The sequence below is a fragment of the Dreissena polymorpha genome, chromosome 5 (genome assembly GCF_020536995.1).
Source record: "Dreissena polymorpha isolate Duluth1 chromosome 5, UMN_Dpol_1.0, whole genome shotgun sequence".
Lineage (NCBI taxonomy): Eukaryota > Metazoa > Mollusca > Bivalvia > Myida > Dreissenidae > Dreissena > Dreissena polymorpha.
The window spans coordinates 49990051-50010168 of record NC_068359.1 but is presented as its reverse complement, the minus strand read 5'-3'; the positions used below and the strand labels follow the sequence as shown (position 1 = coordinate 50010168).

General features: G+C 36.2%; 2 protein-coding genes across 6 annotated transcripts in view; one reads left to right on the top strand and one right to left on the bottom strand.

Moving 5' to 3' along the window:
* LOC127832517 (lisH domain-containing protein ARMC9-like) overlaps window positions 1–14380 on the bottom strand; it is a 68126-nt gene extending 53746 nt beyond the window's left edge. For all 4 annotated transcript variants that reach the window (XM_052358016.1, XM_052358019.1, XM_052358017.1 and 1 more), the window contains exons 1-9: window positions 14286–14380; window positions 10259–10340; window positions 8624–8749; window positions 6727–6894; window positions 5809–5958; window positions 4206–4298; window positions 3182–3206; window positions 2128–2219; window positions 209–283 (exon numbers count right to left, since the gene is read on the bottom strand). In XM_052358016.1, the coding sequence (XP_052213976.1) occupies window positions 209–283; window positions 2128–2219; window positions 3182–3206; window positions 4206–4298; window positions 5809–5958; window positions 6727–6894; window positions 8624–8749; window positions 10259–10318 (789 nt within the window). In that variant the 5' untranslated portion in view covers window positions 10319–10340; window positions 14286–14380. The remainder of the gene's footprint in view (window positions 1–208; window positions 284–2127; window positions 2220–3181; window positions 3207–4205; window positions 4299–5808; window positions 5959–6726; window positions 6895–8623; window positions 8750–10258; window positions 10341–14285) is intronic.
* Window positions 14381–16902: 2522 nt separating this feature from the next.
* The window catches only part of LOC127832519 (uncharacterized), a 47074-nt gene continuing 43858 nt past the window's right edge, over window positions 16903–20118 (top strand). For both annotated transcript variants that reach the window (XM_052358021.1, XM_052358020.1), the window contains exon 1: window positions 16903–17000. The gene's annotated coding sequence lies outside the window, so the exon portion shown is untranslated. The remainder of the gene's footprint in view (window positions 17001–20118) is intronic.

The window sequence follows — 20118 nt, the reverse complement described above, 5'->3', positions numbered from 1 at the left end:
GTATGTGCAAAAAGATACAGGTTCAGAAATATTAAAAAGCCAAATTGTTTTAAGAAAAATAAGTTTAAAAAAATACTTATTTTAATTAAAATATGGAAATATTTAGCTTTAGTTGAATTTTCATGATTAACACAAGATCCATGACATTACATTTTTCTAAATCCTGCTTTGAATATCAAAATTTCCTTACCTCCCTTAGGCTACTTACTGTTTTCCCCTGCACAGTCTGTTCCAGTGCGTCCACCAGATCTGCTGTGATGCCTATCAAACTGTGGTAGTCTGCCTGCAGTCAGCAAATACAAAACTGCGCAAATTAGTAAACACATCAAAATCAAGTAGCTCCTCATACAACTTTAATTGTCAATCACATAAATTATTTTTTGATGAATAGTAAATCATACAATGTGACAGCGCTTACATTTTATGGGCTATAATTGCGTAATTTTAATTGAGGACATAAACCCAAGGTTAAAAATTTGTATGCTTTCAATAAAAAAAATCAGTAATAAATAAAACATTGCAAATGGCGAGTGGAATGTCAGAATAATACAGCTTCTTTATTGCAACAAAAAAATGGACCAGTCAATATTAGACACTTATTGACATAGGTTTATGTCAAGCGCACCAATTCTTGACTCAATTTGACAACTCTCAAATTCTTAAATTTTCTTTATGCATTTATTTATACAAACATTAAGTAGTCTCTTTGTTCTAACCCCTACAAAGTGTTTTACTTAAATTAACAACCCCAACACTTTCAATGCAAAGAATATTTCACTATACTTGTCACAAATGTTTGAGCACTTTATAGCAAAAAGGATAATACTGACAAACATTTGCAATAAAATGGTTAAATATAATATTTATTAAACAATCCAATTACTGGTAGTAAGAGTAATCCCTCACTCATTTCCTGATTGCAGATTTGAGTTATATTTATGCTATTTAAAGCAAACTACAATGTTTTTTTTATATTTTTTTGCAATTTAAATAGAATAATTTAATATGTTGTTCATTTCAACATTGAAATATATGGACATTTAAGAACTATTAACTCCGGCACATTTTGGATTAAACTTTTCACTGACAATACAACTAATGATCAAATCAGTAAATATTTGCTTAAGTCATAAATTTAAGCATTCACAAGAGCTCCAAAAGCACAAAAGTTAGACCTCTGAGAAAATTATTTATTCCAGATCAAATCATTGTTATGACAAGCTTATCCGTTAAATTTACTTCCCCCACCTAATGCTTGCAAAGCAAAAATCTGTACACAACTTCTTATAGTGTGGAGGGACAATTGTTGTGCCTCTTTTAGCTATCCCTGTATATACTTGCCACCAAGTATGAATTTATTGTACTAACAAGATATATGTCCATAGGGCACAGATGCCCCCTTCATTACACTTTAGTCTCAAAACTCCATATTCGTAAAATAAACCAACCTCAACCTTGATCTGAGAGTCATGCAAGTAGACACACATACCAAAAATCAGTTATATATATCTGCACACCTTTCGCAAATTTTACGTTAAAGCATTATTTTAGAGAAATTGTTTAATCTAAGGCCCCTAACTTCCTCAGAAAGCAATGGACCGTAACAAAACACAAACTGGATCTGTAAGTCAGGTAGACTCACACACCAAAAATCAGGTAAATATTTAGCAAAAAGTCAAGAAAACTTTTATAGTAGAGAAAACTTTTAAGTCTAAGGCCCATAACTTTGCAAAACTCGAAATAGATCTGTAACTCATGCAGGTAGACTCAAAACTCCGAAAACAGAATGCCGAGAGGGACTAAATGAAGTCTGACTACTATATGCCAACCTACTGGGGCCGTAAGAAAAGGCATACAAAAAGATATTTTAAAAGAAAAAATGGTGAAAACTCTGTGATTAAAAAAGCAGTGTGCACCAAACTGTGTGAGACCTCAACCTTGGCCAATCATTTCCATAAGACTCACACACATTAATGATTGTTATAAAGAGCCAATCACATAACTGTTCATTGTTCATACTACTCACTACTCATAATTGTATGTAAAATATCTAGTGTTTAGACGATGTTCACTGTGCAAATCTGAATAAATATTTGTCTTGTTTTGTCTAAAAACTAAAAAAGCTACCTGGACTTTGTTGTGTCGTTTAATGTATGACATGGTTTTGCGCTCAGCTTCCACCAACTGTTGTTGGTAAATCTGAACTTGCTGGAAATGATCTAAAAAAAGACACATCATATTGAGCATCAAACATGTGTAAAATATTAAGGCTGCATACAGGTAATATTGTGGATCAGATAATTGGGTAGTGATTGATTATATAAAGCTACCTGTTCACAGATGGAAAATAAAATGTAACAAAACAAGAGATGTGTTCGTCAAAAACACAATGCCCCCTATTGCGCCGCTTTGAAATAAAAATGTGTGGTTTTTTTTACCTTTGACCTTGAAGAATGACCTTGACCTTGAACAACCACCACTCAAAATGTGCAGCTTCATGAGAACGCCGCCTAAAATTAATTTTTTTGACCTTTGACCTTGAAGGATGTCCTTGACCTTGAACTTCCACCACTAAAAATGTGCAGCTTCATGAGAACGCCACTTTGAATTATTATTTTTTTTACATTTGACCTTGAAGGATGACCTTGACCTTCCACCACTCAAAATGTGCAGCTTCATGAGATACACATGCATGCCAAATATCAAGTTTCTATCTTCAATAATGCAAAAGTTATAGCCAACGCTTTGATAGTAGTTATGAGCATTTTACCATGCTAAATCCTTGAAATGCACTAAGTGACCCCGTGACCTAGTTTTGGACCCGGCATGACCCATATTCGAACTCGACCTAGATATTGTCTAGATACAACTTCTGACCAAGTTTGATAAAGATCGGATGAAAAGTATTTGAAATAGAGAGCGGCCACAAAAAGTGTGACAGACAGACGGACAGTGCGAAAACTATATACCCCCTTTTCTTCGAAAGGGGGCATAAAAATACACTACAAACAAAATAAATACAAGTGTCTATAGAGGAGCAGATTTCTTCTAGAAACTTAGAAAGCAACAATAAACTGTGTATCTTTTCTTAATACCTCACCGGCAAAATATAAAGAAAATGCTCCTTAGTTACATGAAGCTCATTTTACTAACTTGGTTAAACATTGTTACAGATGCTTACCTCTCCCTTCAATAGATGTCCCCCTCTAATAAGCAGTTAAGGCAGAAACATTTTCACACAAGTGCTGTTGTCAGAAAGATGTGCCAATCGATAAAGCCATATGAGGTTTATAGAAACCGCACTCAAAATAAAGATTTCTTATAAATGTGTCTTGTTCTGAGAAAACTGGGCTTTATTCATGTGCGTAAAGTGTCGTCCCAGATTAGCCTGTGCAGTTCGCACAGGCTAATCAGGGATGACACTTTCCGCTTTTATGGTATTTTTAGTTTCAAGAAAGTCCCTCCTTACCAAAAATCAAGGTTAGGCATAAAGTGTCGTCCCTGATTAGCCTGTGCAGACTGCACAGGCTAATCTGGGATGACACTTTACGCACATGAATTAAGCCCAGTTTTCTCAGAACAAGACACAAATGATCAATGCAATCTTAAAGTCTAACACTAAGAAATGCTTCTGCAAGTGGGTTCAGAATTGATTCCTTAAGATTTGACCTTGCATTCGTGCCATGACCTTCAAACTTGGCAGCTGTTTACAGTGTGCAACGCTTCGACTTTTACGTGATTTTAATTCTGCCCTAATTTTCCACTAGATAGTCACATTTTTTGCTCCGGCTAGTCAACATAGATGGTCATATGCGAGTGCCCACTATGCAACAGCACATGAAACAAGGGGTGGGCATTTCCAGAAATATCTCATTTCTGTCCTCTGCCAAAAAAGTATTAAAGAAGTGGATAAGTAAACATGGCAAAGTCAGTTTCAACCAGTTAACCCTTTCCCACTCAGAAGCAAAGTGAAAATGGCTATTTGCAAACAGCATAAAACCAGAACAGCCTGCGAGTTACTCGTAGTCTGTTCAGGTTTTATGCTGTTTGCTGCTAATTAGTATCTACATGTAAGTGTTGGAAATGATGCCTTTAAAACTTGAATCTAGTAAGAAAGGTATTTAATTAAATTTGAATTTGTAAGGGACTACAAATGTGTCAAAATACGTATCTAAGTGGTAAAGAGTTAAACACACAAAGGATACATATAGATCGAACAGCCGGGGCTGGGGTGTTGACTTCAAAGACAAGGTCAGGAACTTCTCTAGCCTCACCTCTAGGTCCTTGGACCACATATCCTGTCAAGACAGCCATCAAACACTTAATATATATGAGCCTTGTTCTGAGAAAACTGGGCTTAATGCATGTGCATAAAGTGTCATCCCAGATTAGCCTGTGCAGTTTGCACAGGCTAATCAGGCACGACACTTTACGCCCAAACTTGATTTTCGGTATGGAGGGACTTCCTTGAAACTTAATTTACCATAAAAGCGAAGTGTCGTCCCTGAAGTGTCTGGGACAAAATTTTACGCACATGCATTAAGCCCAATTTTCTCAGAACAAGACACATATTATTGAAAGGGACTTGTTCACAAATTTTTGTTTTCTTTTTAAATGTCACTCAATAATTAATGCTGAAGCAAAACTTAATATAATATCAAGGATTTTTATTTATTAAAAATGTTTGCCTTATATTAGTCCCTTGAGAGATAAATCAAATGTGCTGCCATTGTTCAAAATATTTTCACACAAAAAAAGGTCACATTATATATTTATTTTTTTATTCTTTTTATTTCGCTTTTTCTTAAAAGTCTTCAGTATAAATACAATACTTCCTTTTCAAAAATATAAATCTATGTTCATGAAATATCAGTTTTTTCAAAACATAGGGGGCTTAAAATGTTTATCTTAAAACACTGGAAGGGTCATAAATCATATTACAGTTTACTTCTAATAGAAAACGTATTGATTCATAATCAATATACCACTAATACAAATGGGAACGAAACAGGCAATAAGTAAAACATTACAACAAAAAGGCAGTCCAAGAGACAGCTATATCTCCCAGCAAGGCTTTTTTCTGCTTGACATGGTGACCTCGATTTTGAGCCAGGGTGACTGGCTCATGTCCCCAGTACATTGTACAAAAACAGAGTTTTTTCACCATTTTGGGAATAGTTCCGGGGAAAATAAGCAGCGTTTTGACTAAAATTGACTAAAAGTGTTTTTATTGTTTTACTAAAAAGTGCTTCAAAATTGAGAATACAAGTGTTGTATTTACTAAGGTTGAACTTATATGGATGGGAAATGAATAATTTTGAGAGCTAAAAAACGAAATTGTTTTGGAAACCTTCAAATGTGAATTTTAAGGTCCCATTTTGGAAAAATATTTCAAAATTCCATCAGGAATGGGCCTATTACCAGACCCCATTTTGAATGAAAAAAAAACACACATTGCAATTACAGCAACATTGTTGCCTTTATGTAGGAAAATCCTTCAACAGGAAAATAAGGTATGGTCTAGACATAAAAATGGAGGTTCAAACATAAAAAATTTGACCTTGAAGTATGGCCTTGACCTTGTGTTGGCATGAATGATGAATGCCTTATGCACACCATCTCAAAACACTCACAATTGAATTTGAGGCAAACTTCATGAAAATCAGTCAAAAGGTATAGAAGATATGGCATGCAAACCAAAAGTGTTACAGAGAGACTGACCAACGGAGTGACAAACTGAGTCACAGACAGAAGAAGGGCCTTCCTGTATTCCCACAACTGCTTTGTGGCAGGGGAATAATTACATACCGTGAACAACTCTTTGTAGGATGGATGTCCTCTTGGGTTAGGCACAAATGGAAGAGCGTAAAAGGGCAAGAACTCTGTCGTCTGGCTAAGAGTAGCTCCCCTTGTCTCAAGAAAGTTCTTGAACTCTTGCATGTTCTTCTCTGCAATTGTCTGAAATTAAACTTATATAGTTAATTAAAAATATAAATATAAAAACATTGAAAAAATGAAAGTATTAAAAATAAAACAAAACCATTGTACAAAAAGTGTATCTCTGATTAACAAAAACAAAACGTAATAAATGCCCATTTAATTTGGCATGTTCTTGATTTATTTTTTTAAATGTAAGCTATTGAAGAATATTGTTTATGCTGAAGCACACTTAAATGAAGCCATATATATATATACAAATATTATGAAATTCATAAACAATCTTTTTTACCACACTAACAAGTTTCATTAAATTTAAAACTACATGTATGCCGAGTATTTTCAAAAGTACATGTATAAATTTAAATGACGGAAAGGTCAGTTTAGCCTGTATATTTATAAAAGATGCTTAAGTATATGTAGCTCAGCGTTGTTAACCCATTTATGCCTAGCATCTAGAAAAAAGGCCTTGGCAAACAGCGTCTAATCAGGGTCTTCGCAGTCTGCTTAAAGGAATTTCTGTAAGAAATATTCTAAATATAGAAATATATTTACTAGACATCCCTAATTTTGGAAATAAATTGATCCAATTTAGAATGTTGGGAGAGTCCACTAGGCATAAATGGGTTAAACAGATGGATGATCAAACCTCCCTGGTCTTCATCAATCAAGTTCTGTCAGAACTGTGCCAAATGCATGTGCGCAAAGTGTGGTCCCAGATTAGCCTGTTTTTTTCCAGAACAAAGCTCAATAATGAAACCCTTGGTTACTTATAAAAATCGCCAGTACCTGTCCTTTAGCAAACTTGATGGGGTACACAGCAAAGTAGATGTTCAGGTAGAACTCGATCTTCTGTGCCACTGAGTCACTGTCCAGTAGAGGTCTCGGCAGCGTCTTGCTCCATAGGTCAAAGAACTTCTGCCTCTTCCCATTGTGGAATGCCTCCAACATCTCATTCTGTGAGCACACAAATATTCTTACAATTCACGATATTTTTGTGTGATTTGGAATTACTTATATAACAAATACAACCGTTTTTTCTTCAGTTATCAATTCTCAGATTATTACATCATGTTATTTAGTGATTTCAGATTTTTGGGAGCCATAGCCAGTTTGCAATACAATAGACTTTGGGGTATAACGGAATGCTATCTAACTGAATTACGGGGTATCAACAATTTTTCAAAACTGTATACATTTGTTTCATGTCAGGGGTTTTCAGCCATATATAACAGGGGCCTATTAAAGACCCCTTCCCAATTGAAAATTTCTTTAAAATCATGCAGTTTTCCCAAAAATCCTAACTTACACCAGCTTTTTCATTTCCCAAAAGCAGTAATTTTAGGGAAAATTCTTCCCAAAATGAGCAATTTCTTCCCAAAATCCATAGGCTAGGGCCTCTTCCCAATAAAGCTAGGAAAACCTCATGTTCCAGTGAGGGGAAGGCTCTAACTTTGCAGTGGGAGCCTCATATTTTGACCAGCTTTTTTGTGGCAGCTGTAAAATACCAAGAACTAATGCCCATAACCCTTTGCATGCTGGGAAATTTGTCGTCTGCTAAAATGTCGTCTGCTGAATTTCTTAAATTAGCATTTTCTTCAATTTTTTTCAAAGAATGCTATTGTGTGCATAACATATTGGTTGGAAGTAACCAAACCTTGCAGTTCAGTGTTTTTTTTCATGATTTTGGGAATGAAGCCAGGTCTCTTCGGATTGGGAAAATTCCCAGGGTTGACTAAAATTTGGAAATTATTGTTGTTTTGTTAAAATATGATTTAAAATCGAGGGTAAACATTATTTCAGTATTATATTTTCTAACTTATATAGCTGATGGTAAACAAAATGTTGAGAGCTAAAAAGAAATAACATACACAAACAGTTTTCAATTCTCTGATTAATACCGGTACATCATGTGATTATGCTTGTGAGATTTTTGGGAGCCCTCCCCCATCACTGGTACAAGAAATAAATTAATACAGTTTTGAAAAAATAATAATACCCTGTTATTCCGTTTCATCTCATTCTGTTATTTATTTATTTTTATTTTTTTTGATTGGATTTCAATTGGAAAATTTTAGGTCCAATGGGAAAAAAAAAAATCCATTGGGAAAAGGTCCCCCTACTGGACCCAAATTTTGAATGAAAATAAACACTGCAGGTGCAGTTTGGGAAACAGCAGGTACTCTGAATGCTCCCCCAGCCAAACCAATATTGAAAATATATACTTAAGTAGGATGGTGGGAGTTGATCCAGTCCTCATTAAATTCTAGTATATTCTTTGACGAGAAAGGACGTTAAGGCTAATAAACTTCAAAACACTCAAACATATTAGCTTTTATTCAACATAAACGGGAAAAATGGAGGGGCATTTTGTTGTAGAATTTTATGACAAATGAGAATTTTTTGTAAGGATTACATGTTTATGACTCTTTTTTGTGTAAAGTAATTTATCAAATGCTTCAACACAAAAGCTTATATTGATTATGCTTAAACTTGGATTGATGAAATTGTTGTGATTATTCACACAAATGCCCCATATCTTTGACAATTGATGTCCAAATGTATTTTATTTTAATACTGATAATATTGAGAGCAGTATTATAGATGGGAAACATACACTGTAACTTTTGAGCATGGGAATGAAGCCTAACCTAATTTAGTCCTTAAAAAGCCACTGGCCATATACCTGAGCTGTGAGTTGTTTCTGTGAGACAGGTCCCTTGCCTTCTGTGGTGGACAAGGGCTTGCCTTTGCCTGAGATTTCTTTGTCAAAATTCTGAAGTGTCTTGTCAAAACCTCCGAAGTCCAAGTACTGAAATAAAATAAAACTAGAAATGGCGCGGCAGAGGCCGACGCGTATCCCCACGCCGCATGTTTGACCCAAGGGCGCCCCAGGGTTGATCATGGGGCCATGCATAGTTGAGATTGACTGTATTGTCATAAGAGAAGTTCAGTATCAATTAGAAGTGAATGGGTGTAAAAATAAAGAAGTTATAGTAAAAGGCAATTTTGGGAGGGTGTGGCCTATGTGGGCGGGGTGCCCCAGGGTTGGTAATGGGGCCATGCATAGTTGAGATTGACCATATTGTCATAAGAGAGGTTCAGTATCAATTTGAAGTGAATCAGTGTATTAATGAAGAAATTATAGTAAAAGGCAATTTTGGGCGGGTGTGGTCTATGTGGGCGTGGCGCCCCAGGGTTGGCAACGGGGCCATGCATAGTTGAGTTTGACCGTTTTGTCATAAGAGAGGTTCAGTATCAATTTGAAGTGAATCAGTGTAGAAATGAAGAAGTTAATGTAAAATAACCTAAATTTTTTTTATAGTAAATGGATTTTTTTGGTGGGTGTGGCCTATGTGGGCGGGCGCCCCAGGGTTGGGATTGGGGCCATGCATAGTTGAGATTGACCCTAATGTCATAACAAAAGTTCAGTATCAATTTGAAGTGAATCCGTGTAGAAATGAAAAAATTATAGTAAATGGAAATTTTTGGTGGGTGTGGCCTATGTGGGCGGGGCGCCCCAGGGTTGGGAATGGGGCCATGCATGGTTGAGATTGACCGTATTGTCATAGGTGAGGTCCAGTATCAATTTGAAGTGAATCGGTGTAGAAATAAAGAAGTAAATGTAAAATAACCTAAAAAAATGAGTGATAATTTCTGACGCGGCCCCACCCCAACCCCTATAACTTTTGACCCAGGGGTCAGATCAAAATTCCAAATAGTGCACCGTCGCACATATGCTCATAGCTACCATGTGTGTAAATTTCAAGGTTCTAGTGCTTTTAGTGTAGGAGGAGATAGTGGCCAGGACGGACGGACGGACAGACGGACGGACAGACGGACGGACGGACGGCGGAGATCACCACAATATCCCCACCTTTTTTTCAAAAAGCGTGGGGATAAATATTATTTGTTATAATTCTGAAGTGTCTTGTCAAAACCCCAGAAGTCCAAGTACATAAAATAAAATATAAATATCATATTATCATGATAATCATTATCATCATTTTTATACTTAAGTTGCTTTTTACATCATGTGCATTGAAAAATTAATCATTTTCCCAGAAAACAAAATGGCACATGGTAAAATATGTTTAAACAACAATATTATCTGGAATGCATTGAAACATTATGTCAACATCTATTAAATTTCAGAGAATTATGTCATTGAGTGCTAAAACAATAATCTTATATTTGTTTTAATTGAAACTTTGAGAATAGGGAATTCGGGGACATCATATAACCAGTATACATTTTAAAGCTATACAAAAATATAAAGAGTAATGATTACAGCAGCTCTTTTGGTGTCATTAAAACTTACTTCTCTGACAATAGCATTCAACTCGCCTTCAAAGGCAACCACTGACAGATTCCCTGACATCTTCAACCTGTTATGATGTGATCTGAAAAGGAAAATAAGCCAATTACTATTAATGGTTAAAGCATTGCATGCAAAAATGCTTATTTACAGATATGAATGTACAGTGCGCTCAAAATACATATGAAAACAGATATGAATGTATTTATGATTCCATGTAGAAACAGTCATCAAAGGATACAAGTAAACTGGGGTAGCTTCACTTGCATTTTTAAATTTCACTAAGTCTTACACTTACAGGTACTTTTGCACAATTCGGCAGAGATTCATGGAAGAATGTTTGAAATATTTTCAAACACACTCACATTCCTGCCTAAGAATTTTTTTACTATTTTAAAATAACCAAATGAAATCGTCAAAGTTACAAAGCAAAATAAATGCTTTTCTTTGATAAATTTGCAAAAACATGTACATGTCAGTGCTTTCCACAGGATTTTTGTCAGGCGCCCCGGGGCTGCTAGAGATGGTTCGGGAGGGGTGTCCCCTGCCGACGTTGATTTTTTTTTTAACGTGTCAATTCACGTTCTAAGGTGCGTTATAACTCAAAGAAAAACAGCATCAAAAGACGTCATTTGTTGCGCTATGAATCTTCAAAAAAATCCCCCAGTCATTTAAAAATAAATTTTTATTATATTGTTAAATTGTTTTAAAACTTTCCCGCACAGATAGTAAAATCCCGACTTGAACGATTCCCCAATACAATCGTTTCAACCCGACTCTATTACTGTATACTTACTACTTTTCAAGTTTCTATTTATTACCCGATAATACCGTTTATTCCGTTTTTATCAATTACTTTCTGGTAAATATTTACGATAAAAGCTCTCAATTATTTCTTTAACACAAACCTTGCCATTTTTTTAAGTGACTATTTATAGATTTGATGAAATATTGCCTCTGAATATGCTTCAATCCCCTAACCTGTTGTGTGCTTGTTAAAATGCTCAATACACGCACGCTTTTGTATGTAAATGATGCGACGTTGTACATGCTGCATAATTTTCGCGCTCTTTTTAATTGAGAAAAAGATTCGACACAAAAAAATTTGCACTGCTAATTTGAAGCAAACATATTTAACGTTGCGGTAACATTTACATTCGGAAGTGTGTTTCGAATTAAAAACACGTTAACATCGACTTACGGGAATGGGTTTCGGATTACAAATTAAATTATTCCCATTTGAGATTTCAACAAATATCAGAGACGTAGAATAATCGATACGCGCGTCATGCTATTCTCTTATCAGTGGATTATCCATTACCCCATGTGGTGTTTATGGCGATTACATGTGAAAGAAGGTACCGAGTGCTCTTTTAAAACATGGAATATTGATACACTGATAGAGAAACCTTGTTTTTTTTACAATCTCCACTTTCTTTTACTGAAAAATACACTGATCGGAAAATTTCAAGCGCCCCTAGGGCTCTGATTGCGAAATGCAAGTGCCCGGGCAAGGGGCGCTTAAATGGCCTGGGGAAAACCCTGCATGTATAACCTATAGTGTAGCCGTAGCAAGTGAGCTTTTGTTCAAGGGTTACATGTAGATCCCCAGGGCTGGCCCTTTTATTTTATTTTATCCTTTTTCTTGTCATTATAATTATGAACAAGCAAATTCGTTGAATTGATATCACCCGCCAATATACTTCTGGACACAAATATATCTGGACGGATGAACAACACCAACGTGCATCATCCTCTTATCTACTTGCATACTCATACCAAGTTTCAATGAAATCCGTAAACCACTTCAAGATATGGCTCCGGACACACAAAAGAAGCATTTTTTCAAGATACAAAGGGCCATAACTCAGTTATTATCCGATTGGTGTACAATGCCATTTGGCGTGCATCATCCTCTTATCCATATATATACTCATACGAAGTTTCAATGAATTCCGACAAAGCACTACCAAGATATGGCTCCGGACACAAAAGTGCCGGACGCACTGACGGAAAGACGGACGTACGGAAGGACAAACAACGCCAAAACAATATCCCTCAGCATATGGCCGGGGAAAAAAAGTGATGAGAGTACTTAAGTTTATTTAGTAAACTAATGAAATGATATTTTCCAACAATATGAAAATCTGTGAACCATGTCCATTTGACAAAGAATTTGATTTACATGTACACTGTGATAGACATGCAATATGTACACTTATCAAAGGTGTATGTACGAGTCCGTTAAACGGACCATTCCAAAACCTTATTAGTAAAACCAATTCCCATTTTCAAACAAACAACACTTAATTTATGCCCCAAATTTTTGTGAGAAAAAAGTAGCATGTCTATCCCTAGTACCGGCCCTCTTAATGAATGCATACACATTTTGAAAGTGAACATATACAAAAACATGCATGTGTTATAATTATGTCAATTTATAAATGTAGTTAAATGTGTATTCTTGGACAAAACAATTAAAACTGCATTTAAATCTGCAATGTTTTGACAAAATACTAGCTAGACTTAGCTCCCTGTAGTAATCTGTTTCATATACAATTGTCTCATAGTATCAGCCCTTCTGATTGGTTGCTAAGATTTGTTAATATGTGCATGTGCTTGTTCTAAAAAAGTAACTTACTGGAAAATGAAACTCTTACTCATGCTGTTCTTAATTTTTTTGTTATTTTTTTTTTCAAAAATAAGCACCATATAAATCATTTGATAAAGCTACTATTAATCCATAAACAAACTAATATTATTGTGTGCTACATAATTAGAAATCATAGCATCACCCTGGAATAAACATGACCTACTTGCCAACAAACACCGGAAATCATGAGAATGATCGTCGTTATAGTCATGGATAACCATCAAATAAATTACAACTTCTAAAGATTGAAAAAAACATTAACTTTCCAGCACTTCTTGGAGGTTTTTTGTTAAAGGCATGATACCATGAGGAAGACCAATACTAAATACTATGAGAGTAAGGGATATAATAATATTTTTTTTCTAATTTTATTTCAATTACATCTAATAAATTATGACTTTAATTTACATGATTTAGTTCTCCTAATTTTAATAAAAATACATATTAAATTAGTTTTTTCCAAATCAGTGGAAATTTTGCGCATACAAATTCCCAATCCCGAACTTTTATATTTTCCATAATTGTGTTGAAATTGTATCTTGGCATGTGCTGACTAATTATTTATCCAAACACTCTAGAATATTCAGTTAAACTACAGGGCTGATTACTTGAAAACCTATCTCAAAGCATACTCTGGCAAGAAGGCAAGTTTTTCATTTTTTAGTGTGGATCAATAACAGTTAAACACCTTCTGAATTTAACTTCTGTCAAGGTCTTAACTTGGTCACATTAGGGGAGAAGTTGTGTGGTGGCCTGGTTAGCTCAGTAGGGAGAGCACTAGCCCTGTCAGCGAGGTGTCCTGGGTCGAGTCCCGGACTGGCTGCACAACTTTCTCACCCTGTGACATTTAGCGCCCAGCGGGGGACCGTGACATTACCTGGGTATACTTCTACGAAGGCCCATGGTTAATTATATATCACCCCGGTTCCCTGTATTCGAGGACGAACACGTATTCAAGTGGGGGTGTTTGTCGCGGTCTGAACTTAGTCACGTTAGGGGAGAAGTTGTGTGGCGGCCCAGTTAGCTCAGGCGGGAGAGCACTCGCCCTGTCATCGAGGTGTCCGGGGTTCGAGTCCCGGACTGGCCGCACAATTTTCTCACCCTGTGACGCTTCCTTACATATATGAAAAAGTATTTCTGCACACTCTTAAAGTTGGAATGGAAACTTCAGAGCTATTACATACAATTAATTTGCGTATATATTAGGGTATCAGAAAGGCTTGAATTAAGATTTACTTTAATCCGAATAACATCAGTCCGAAATACAGCCTAGTTATCAAATAACTGAATATTTCACAAGTCACATAAAATCATGCACAATATACATTGAAATAATGAATATCACAAATGAAAACAATGTAATTTTATTCTTAATACGTTGTTTAGGACAAAATATCCCGCATTCCTCTTGAAGATTATGATGCTACTTCGAGGTTGTTGTGGAATCCAAATAAACAACCGCACATCCAAATGTAGGTCAGAGTGTAGCAGTTTAGAGGGAAGCTACGCGTGTTGCTTTTTTGGTCCTGGAAGCGGTCCACATACTTGGTAAAATTCGGGCATTTATTCTGCACTAGAAGTATGTTGTTTGTTAATGGGATCCTTCTGCGACTAAGGCTGCATTAAGTGAGAACTCGGAGAGTTTCTAAGGATTCCTACTGTCACGGTCTGAACTTAGTCACCTTAGGGGAGAAGTAGTGTGGCGGCCCGTTAAGTTATCTTCTTCTTCCGGATTTAGTGCTGGGCCCCTCTGGAGCATCGTTGCACAAGTTCAGTCGGGAGAGCACACGCCATGTTAGTGATGTGTCCTGGATTCAAGACCCGGACTCGCCGAAAAATTTTCTCACCCTATGACATTTGGCGCCCAACGGGGGACCGAGACGTAATCTGGTATACTCCTACGGATGCCCATGGTTAATTATATAACATCCCCGAATGCCTGTAATCAATGACGAATACATATTCGAGTGGGATGTATGTCACGGTCAAAACTTAGTCATGTAAGGGGAGAAGTTGTGTGGCGGCCCGGTTTACTCAGTCGGGAGAGTCCCCGAATAATTTTCTTACCCTGTGACACTACATAAAAGGGATCGCGGCTGAGGAAAAAGCGTGGGCTGTCCGTTTAACAATTTTGCGACCCGGATTCAATGCCCTTTCCCGAGTTTGGTTATTGGTCACCTTACCGGACATTTGGGGCTTCCTTTTGGTACTCCGGTTTCCACTATAGCAAAATACCACTCCGAAAATTAAAGTGCCTTTCGTGAAATATAAATAGCTGAAGATTGCTTCTAAATTCAACTTGTGTGAATCTGGTGCATACATTAGCTTGGAGTGATTAGAAACGATCCGGTTCTCACACAATAATGCCTTAGGCGCGTAAGACCTGAAAAACTTCGAAACGACACAATATCTGCTTAAACGATACCGTTTTTTTCTCACGGTATTTTCCTGATTTTAATTGAATATTATTAACAAAAATAAGCATTGCAAAAAGTCAAATCATAAACTAACGTAAAATAATGCAAGTATGAAAGCAAATAATGTTCACGATTGTGGCTATAAATGAAATGTTTATCGAACATTTAAATTTGTTTGTTTTTGTTTTATTAATGCTTAAATATTCGTGTATGTGGTAACCGCTTAAGATTCCTAAGATATGTCTTATGTATTTACTACTGTTATTACGCATATATTTACATCGAGGTAGGTACTTGTTATGGGACCGTTTAATTACATGGACATCGACACTCTTTTTTCTAACAAATAAACTTTGTGCATTTAAATTATATGTATTGTATTTGTGAGTTTGGTCTGACACATCCCATGTTTATGTATCCAGGCTACAACCCTAAAATGCGTTCTCGCCATACCCTTATATATATTTTAAATATTTATGTTTTATTGTTTACTTCTGTATTTAAATTTTCATTAAACGTAGCTAAGCAAACATGCACCCGTAATTAATAATTAAAATTACAACCAAATTTTTTTCACAGTTTTCGTTTTAAGTTTGGTATCATTTTACTCTCGGCAAGTTTTCTTTTTCTTTTAACGTGTTCTTTTTGTCACTATAAGGAACACTGATTGCTTAGGTGTTAACTTTATTTTAAATACTTTACGAATTTTTCGTATATATTGAGCGTTATAGAGGCTTTAAAAGTGTTATCAACTCATGGCCATTTTCTATGCAACGGAAAAGTGTAATTTCCCTTATGTGTTGTTTTCCTTTATAACGCGTTGTATAAGGATAATTAAGACCATGTATTGATATCTGTACGTTTCGTCATATGTTTAATTTGGTCAACATAATTTGCTAACCCATTTCCTGTTTTGCTCAATTCCTAAGAACTCAGTTACATACATATTCATATGTTTGCTTTCTTGTCGTTTCAGGGTAGACCTCCTCTTCATTGTCAGTATGTATCGGTTCTGCGTTCTCATATGAATTTGGCGATTGCAGCAATTTTAATAACGGTTCGGTTTGATTTGTTTAGTTACAACAAGCGGAACAAAGCGCTTTTGAATCCAATAGCTGGTGCGCTCACATGTGAAACTGTGCGACTATCAAAACTTCAAAACCATACATCACATCTTGTAATTAGTGTTATCGTCCAAAACTTATTTCTTCGTGAATCTAATTTTGTCGATTGTTGTTTTATTTAAATTTCTTTTGCAACGTCATGACATAATATGTTATGATTTCAAAATATATATTGTGATAGCTTCAAAAAGAACTTATATTTATCTTAATCCAGTGTCAATCTAAAATTTATATTGCGTTATTGTGCTCTTATAAATATGCTTCGACAAAAGATAATTATACATTTTCACTCATTATATATCCCAAAACAGTTCATTGTGTACCGGTCTTTCTGATAATAACGGTGATAATAACGCTAGTGACGTCACCATCTATGTATAGAATGCAAAACAATTATGTTGTCATTGTGTAAGAGTGTATCTTCTGACCAAAAAATACAGTGCGGCATAGTTTTTTAACGTGAGATGCCCGGATGTTGTCATTGGTTTCAAAATGGCGCACAAAGTGCGTGTTTTAGCTGGCATATTATCATAATTCCAAAACGCACGCAAGTATCTATCTATCTATATATACTGCCAAGCGCCCTTTAGAGCATTATAGGCAGAGGGACATTATCGAGTCCGTTTCCTGGGAAGAACCAGTACTAGGTGTCTATGGAGGAGATAATGAGAATGCTCCCCGAGTGGGGAGCGAACCCACGAACTCCCGATCGCTAGGCGGACACCTCATCCACTACACCACCGCGATCTTAATATGACATGCTTATATTATTATTTTTTATCGTATGGAGTAGTAAAACGTATTTTTAAACAGAATAGTTACATATTATTAAATAAATTAACCAACTAGATCTAGTTTGCAAAGATAGTTCAGAGACAGAAAATCAGAAATGTCAAATTCCAATTTTGACACCCCAATGCTCGCTTGATTATGACATTTTGTTGTGTTAAGGTTTAAATTAAACATTTAGACGAAACTTGAATGTGTTATTGTATTGCTCGGGCTACAATAAATGTCACCAAAATCTAAATATCAGAGCAGAGGAATTTGAACTTTCAGACTGTTCATTGAATGTATATTATGAAAATTCAAGTTTTTCAGAGTTCAGTTTGTTAAATAGTTTTATTCATGGCACTGAAATTGTTGATTTAGATATTACAGAAAATCTAAGTAATACATGAATGGGTATTCTGAAAGTTCATTCTGAGTAGAGACAGACACATTGAATACATGTTCTACAGAAAATTTTGCCGAAATTTCATTCTCGGAGGAGACGAACTCATTGAATACAAGTTCTACAGACCTTTTCTCTGAAAATTCTTTTATGTCAAGGCCTGACTCAGGAAATAAACTGAAAATTTTATTACACAAATGCTGACAATTTGTTGAACAAGTTGGATGAATTAGAAATAATGATGTTATTGAAGGACATAGACATCGGGATTTTAACCGAAGTGTTTCCTAAAAATATCAAACCCACAAATGTTAACCGTCAGGAATATGCATTGAAAGGGTTCCAGTGTTTTACATTAAGAGTGAAGGAGCACAGTAGAGGTGTAGTCATTTATGTTAAAGATGCTGTATCAGCTGATTAATATGAAGTGTTAAATGACAATGAATTTTGTGAATCTGTATGGTGCACACAGACAATTGAAACTGTAAACATATTATTGGGTGGAATATACAAATCTCCTTCTAGTAATCTAGATCTACATCTACATCGGTACGTTGACCAGTCAAACTTGACAATTACTCAACGGGTAGTGGCGCTTAATACAAGGGTAAAGAGATCGATAGAAAGATAGATGATATAAAAATAAAAGATGTGATACTAATTAAGTACAATATAATAGAAAATATACAGGGGATATAAGGTTAGGAGAGATAATACAGATAAAGTACACGATACTACATATTTAAATTAGGAATAATAAGGATAGATACATAGTAGAAGGAAGGATAAAGAGAGATAATCCCAGCTAGTCATAAGGCCAGCTGGGAGTGTTGCGTAATTACACATTGTTCGTGGAGAACACACAGTAACAAACAAAGTTCATTTCTGTTTTCATCGAGATTTATTCCTGTTTAATAATTTCTAACACAACGCTTAAAATGTTCATGAAGTACAATTTTACAGCGCGGCGGCCGACATGGCCACCACGTCAAATAGACGTGACAAATCTCTAACCGCAGACCTTTCTTATTAACTAAAACACTGCATTTTATCCCCAGGATAATTTACATAAAATCTACTTGTAATTTCCATTGGTCATCAAGGTCTGGGCTTATTACGGATTGGTTGACTTATTAGAACGTTCTAGAAGGAACAATCTATTCATGTATTTACTTGATTGCCAAATGCACTAAAATCTAATCAATTTATATTGGTTTAGAGTAATCCCGTTACGTTCGTCAGTACTATAACTTTTGTACCCCAGACAATAGGTGACCTTTTCATCTGTGCTGTTTGTTGACCATGTGTGTTACTTACAATCTCGTATCTATATGCTGACTCTGGACTCATTGTGTTCTTATTTGGATTTAATCTTAAATCAGGTCTGACTTTCCATTTTATTGATTCCAATTATACCCTACCTGAGTGTAAACATATTTGCGTTCTTACTTTAAATAAATCTTAAATCAGGTCTTAGTTTTGCAAATACCTCCCAATGCGTATTATTAAATTCTCAAACTTCATCTTAACATTGCCTATACATATTATTGAAATATCCCCTTATTAATTTCCGTCATAAGAATAAACTCATTAGAATAAACGATATGTTATAAGCTGTTACATGACAGGAGTGAAACCCCTTGTTATAAGTGCAGCGTCGCTAGCTCCCTCTTGAAGGATACCAAAGAGAGGGCCTCAGCTACTGTAGCTGGTAGTCTGTTCCACACTGGGATGGTTCTGGGGAAGAAGCTGAACTTAAAGACATCTAATGATGTTGAGTAGTGGTTGTAGGTCAAATTATGCATATTACGACGTGTTCGCGCTGGTGCTTCTGATAGATAGGCATCGCTTGGTATGTCAACCAGGTCATGTATTATCTTGTACAGAATCACTAGTTGGAGTTTTGTGCGTCTCTCCTCAAGAGACTCCCATTGAAGTAGGTTCAACATATCGGTAATGCTGCTGGTATTGCGGTAACGGTTGGTGGTAAAACGTGCAGCTCTTCTTTGGACCATTTCGATTTTCTTTACTTGTTCTTTTGTGTGAGGGTTCTAGATTGATGCGCAATATTCTAAATGGGGTAGGACTAGGGAACGGTTGGACAGGAATGATGCAATCCATCTGTGGGTGTTTCCTCGGATGCCGTAGTGGCCCAATTTTTTGAGTAGGCGTTGGTGTGGGACCCGGTCGAATGCCTTGCTGAAGTCGAGCACGACCATGTCGGTCTGGGTGCCTTTGTCAAGTGAGCATGCGAGCTCGTGACTTAGCGTAAGTAGCTGGGCTTCGCAGCTTCGACGTGCTCTGAAGCCATGCTGGCAGTTCGAGAGAATGTTAAGCTCGTCCAGGTGTTTTAAAGTGTTGCTGACAATGACGTGTTCCAGGAGTTTACAGCAGAGACTGGTCAGAGACACGGGGCGGTATTTGCTGGCCTCATATCTTGAACCCTTTTTGAAGATGGCTGTGACGTTGGCTTGGCGCCAATCTTCTGGGACCTC